Source organism: Amphimedon queenslandica, unplaced genomic scaffold, assembly GCF_000090795.2.
Source record: "Amphimedon queenslandica unplaced genomic scaffold, v1.1 AMPQUscaffold_13268, whole genome shotgun sequence".
Taxonomy (NCBI): Eukaryota; Metazoa; Porifera; class Demospongiae; order Haplosclerida; family Niphatidae; genus Amphimedon; species Amphimedon queenslandica.
The window spans coordinates 134168-138385 of NW_003546496.1; the positions used below are offsets into that span (position 1 = coordinate 134168).

The window sequence follows — 4218 nt, forward strand, 5'->3', positions numbered from 1 at the left end:
CTTTTGTTCTACGTATAATAATGTACCCAGGAGATACCACTTACTACCAACATCAATGTGTTCTAGTAGCTCAGGAAGAAGAGGAGTAGAGAACAAGAAAGCGCTGAAAGATCTTTCTTTGAGTTGAGCCATTTTGTTTATTATTGCCACACCCAATGACACAATTTTCAATCAATCACATATCAAAGGTTCGACTATAAAAATACAAATTGCCAACATGCAACTATACATCAGTAGGTACTACAAAATCATATCAAAATTAAAAATGAGTTCCATCAGCATATTTATACGAAAAGTCTAGCTTATTCATTTTAGAAATGAATTGATCAGAGCATGCTTGTTTGTGCTTTTCATCCAATATGAGTTTTCCAAGCGTATCATTACTCTTTAGAGACTTTACTAATTGCAATACTCCCTCAGTATCAATTTTAGTGCGAGAAAGATAAAGGACAGTAAGTGAGCGATTGATAGTTAAAAGTTCAGCTAGAGACTGTGCACAGGCTGAAGTAATTCCAGGATTGTAACCAAGTGATAAGTAACGAAGATGAGTATTATGCTTTAGTGACTGAGCAAGTGTGATAACACCATCATCACTGATAGTGTTGTTAGTCAGCCATAGACTCTCTATTGTATTGTTATTTGAAACTTGTGATGATAAGGAGCAAATAAAATCATGTGTCAGTGGGGTTGAAAAAATGTAAAGACATCGAACAGTTTTCCTCTGCAACAAAGGTGGGATTAGCAATCCTGCAATGCTGGAAGATGACTCTCTGAGATAAACCTGTTGATGCTTATCCTGCAGTTTTGCAAGAACTTCTGAGCACTGTTGTTCTGATGGAGAAGTGAGCTGAACCTCACTACTGTGCCACTCAATTTGGCCTATAATAGGTTGATTGTTCAAATAAGAAGAAATATAATAATTTTTACCTGCCATTGCTTCATGGTTAGTTGAATTTTGGTTCAATGCCTTCTTTAAAGCAGCTTTTAAATCCTCAATCTCACGATCCTTCATTTTACTCATCTTTTGCAATGTTACCATCTCATTATTAGACACTAAATTCATGCATGTACATGTAAGTACTATATAGAATTATGACAATCATAGATTGATTACCTGATGATTGTGAGCCTTGAATTGTCAGCAATTCTTCTATTTGCTTCTCTCCAGCAGCTAGCTGTTCTTTCAGGGATGCTAATTCTAATATGAGTGCAAGTGCATGCATTGAGTATCATAGATCCATTATACATGTGGGTAGATTAAATATTAACTATTGATTACCTGATGATTGTGAGCCTTGAAGTGTCTGCAATTCTTCTATTTGCCTGTCTCTAGTAGCCAACTGTTTTTTTAGGGATGTTATTTCTATGAGTGCAAGTGTATAAGGTATCATAGGTGAATTATGTGGGCATGATTACTTGATAATTGTGAGCCTTGAAGTGTTTGAAATTCTTCTATTTGCCTGTCTCTAGCAGCCAACTGTTCTTTCAGGGATGCTATTTCTTTCTGAAAACCTAAAATGAGTGCAAGTATAATAATAATAAGTTATCAATTGACTGGTGCATGTAGCTTTGAAAGTATACAATGTCAAATCTTAATTACCTTCTTTGTTCTTTTCTTTCATAATAACTGACAAAAACTATACATATAATAATTTTCAAATACAAGCAGTGGTCTCTTTACCTCATCAACTGTGCTGTCCCAAATGGTGCACTTTCCCACTAAAAATTCTTTTAATCCTCTTTCTTTCAAAATCTTTATTTTCTCAAGAATGAATGCTATCAGTAATACAATGTCAGTAACAGGGCATTCACAGGTTACTATAGATCGATTAGTTATACTGCGCCCAACTTGAATATGACAATTTTTCAACTCCCTAAGAACATCAAGGATATCTTTTGCATCCCAACTCATAACAAATGCTGCTTTAAGGCGGCCATCACTTTTTTGCTGTACTTCTTGGTCAAAGTGACAATATTGACATACTGATTTTCGAAACTCAGTAACTGCTTTTTTGTAGTCCCTGACAACCTTTGATGCCTTTTCCACATTAAATGAACGTGCCAATGTTTCAAAAGGCTTTACATTGACGATACTGCACTCTGTCTTTAGCACTTCTATAATGTCACGAATTTTTCGTGGCTCCGTAAGCTGCTCCAATTGATCTTTAAGATTTGGGAAACACGTAAGAAAATGCAAGAGTTTCTCAACTGGTATGCCAGCCTCAGAAAAACTATCTTGAAATTCAAAAATCATCGTTTGAAATCTTACATTAATTTCCTCAAAATTATCTTTCATCATTTCATGATGTTCAATAATGGTATTACATTTTTTTGCACCACTCCTATATACATGTCCTTCTAATAATAATCAAATCAATCATATGCTTTAGGAAAATGATTATTCACCTCGAAACTTAACTCCTGGTGACAGAACTGAATCACCATCATTGTTCTTATCTGTAGCTAAAAGATTATTTGTAGAGGTAACTTATCTATCAAATTTGTAATGTTGATTTGTTATACCTTGGGCTATATAGTGTTCATCATCAACCATACCCGGAACAATTTCCCCATGTTCTAAACTTGGTTCCCTTGACTGATCAACACCTATAAACACAGACTATCAATCTCAAAGCAGGATTAATCATAATCACTTACAGCTTGTTTCATAAATCTCCTTTAGTCTTTCCTCATATTTTTTAGCTGAATCTCTTTCCAACTTCCCCAGTAAAACCCTTCTGGTAGCATTAGGAGCATTGCTGAGCCATAACTTGATCTTTTCTTCATTGGGCAAAACACTGAAGGCTTCTTCAGTATATCCTAACACCACATTAAAACCTTTCAAATCTACTTGAGCTAGCTCCTCTGAAGATGGTCTCTCATTCAAGAAAGCGTCATAAGGAGAAGTGTTGCGAGTGGCCATAACTTAAGCAACTATGGTATACTGAACTAAGCAATGAGTATAAATAAGGGCAGAGAGAAATGCTGATATAGCTTTTGGCTGTGAGAAGGAATGTGCATAAATATCATTATGAGACAATAGGCAATTCTTCTCTAACAATACAATGAATATAATAATTATTCCTAGAAATTATGACATATACCTATAAACGACTAGAGAAAGACACATCAATTGATTAAGATAATTAATTTGACACTAAACATATACAATAACACATTAACCACATGTAAACAAAAATAGATCTATTGGTTTTTAAACTTGGTAATGCCAGTATTTTCATAAGCAGTGGTAGATGAATAGGAAAAGTCTAGTCTGTTAGTTTTACCAACAAATTGAGAGCATAATGCTTTGTGTTTCTGATCCACCACAATCTTTCCAAGTCTTGCATTGGACTTGAGTGAATCAACCAGTTCCAGCACTCCCTTAGCATCAATGCTAGTGCTAGCAACATGAAGAACAGACAATGTGGAGTTGATGCATATAAATTCAGCAAGTGATGGAACACTGAGTGAAGTAATTTTAGTATTAAAGTCCAGAGATAAGTACTGGAGCTTCCTGTTATACTTAAGAGACTGCACTAGAGTAATGACCCCATCATCGTCAATGGAATTGTGATTGAGGTACAGACTCTCCAATGTATTATCATCTAACATTTGAGATGCGAAAAGGTCAATGAAGTCACACGTTAATGGAGTTGAAAGAATATATAAGCTGCTAACACTTTTCTTCTGCATCAGAGGTACTATTAGCAACTGAGCAACATCAGAAGATGAATCACTGAGGTAAACATGTCGATGATTGTTGTCTATTTTTGTTAGAACATCTGTACACTGCTCTGCTGATGGAGAGGTAAGGCGCACTTCAGATTCACTCCACTCTACTAATTATAAATAATAAATAACTGCTTTGAACTTTTGTGTGCATGCACATTATACTAGCTACTACTACTACTACTACTACTACTACTCTATAACTGTAAACCAGTGTGCATTAACACATCTACATGTAACTCACTTGTGCTAGTGATCATGTTTTGCTCATTTCTTGGGTATAGCCTAGCCTTTAAACCTTCAATTTCTCTATCCTTCATTTTACTAATTCTAGATAGTGTCCCTATCTTCTCTTCCAACTCATCTATAGACTCTGCTAAAACCATACATATCATATCCTTTGCACATTTGCTTACTTCTTTGCAATTCAAGTTGATCTTGTGCATCAAATAGCAGTTGTCTTGTGGATGATAATTCTACAATGTG

General features: G+C 35.2%; 1 protein-coding gene across 3 annotated transcripts; it reads right to left on the bottom strand.

Moving 5' to 3' along the window:
• Positions 1–169: 169 nt before the first annotated feature.
• On the bottom strand, positions 170–2926 carry LOC109583922 (uncharacterized). Of its 3 annotated transcripts, none has more exons than XM_019999445.1 (10): positions 2659–2926; positions 2524–2607; positions 2407–2463; positions 1682–2355; positions 1601–1637; positions 1417–1512; positions 1280–1363; positions 1115–1198; positions 928–1053; positions 170–879 (listed from the first exon to the last, which is right to left on the bottom strand). In XM_019999445.1, the coding sequence occupies exons 1-10, from the start codon at positions 2921–2923 to the stop codon at positions 260–262; spliced, it is 2127 nt and encodes a 708-aa protein (XP_019855004.1). In that variant the 5' UTR covers positions 2924–2926; the 3' UTR covers positions 170–259. The 3 variants fall into 3 exon arrangements, with proteins under 3 accessions (XP_019855004.1, XP_019855003.1, XP_019855005.1); XM_019999444.1 differs by having other exon boundaries at positions 1682–2358; XM_019999446.1 differs by lacking the exon at positions 1115–1198 and having other exon boundaries at positions 1682–2358.
• Between the last annotated feature and the right edge of the window lie 1292 nt (positions 2927–4218).

What these genes read in the sequence shown, in the direction of transcription:
- LOC109583922 (XM_019999444.1), bottom strand. Translation starts at nt 2,923, where the DNA reads ATGGCCACTCGCAACACTTCTCCTTATGACGCTTTCTTGAATGAGAGA. An exon ending in GAAAGAAAAGAACAAAGAAG is followed by an intron (nt 1,513 to 1,600) that starts GTAATTAAGATT and finishes CACTCATTTTAG; the next exon opens with GTTTTCAGAAAGAAATAGCA. An exon ending in TCAAGGCTCACAATTATCAA is followed by an intron (nt 1,364 to 1,416) that starts GTAATCATGCCC and finishes TTGCACTCATAG; the next exon opens with AAATAACATCCCTAAAAAAA.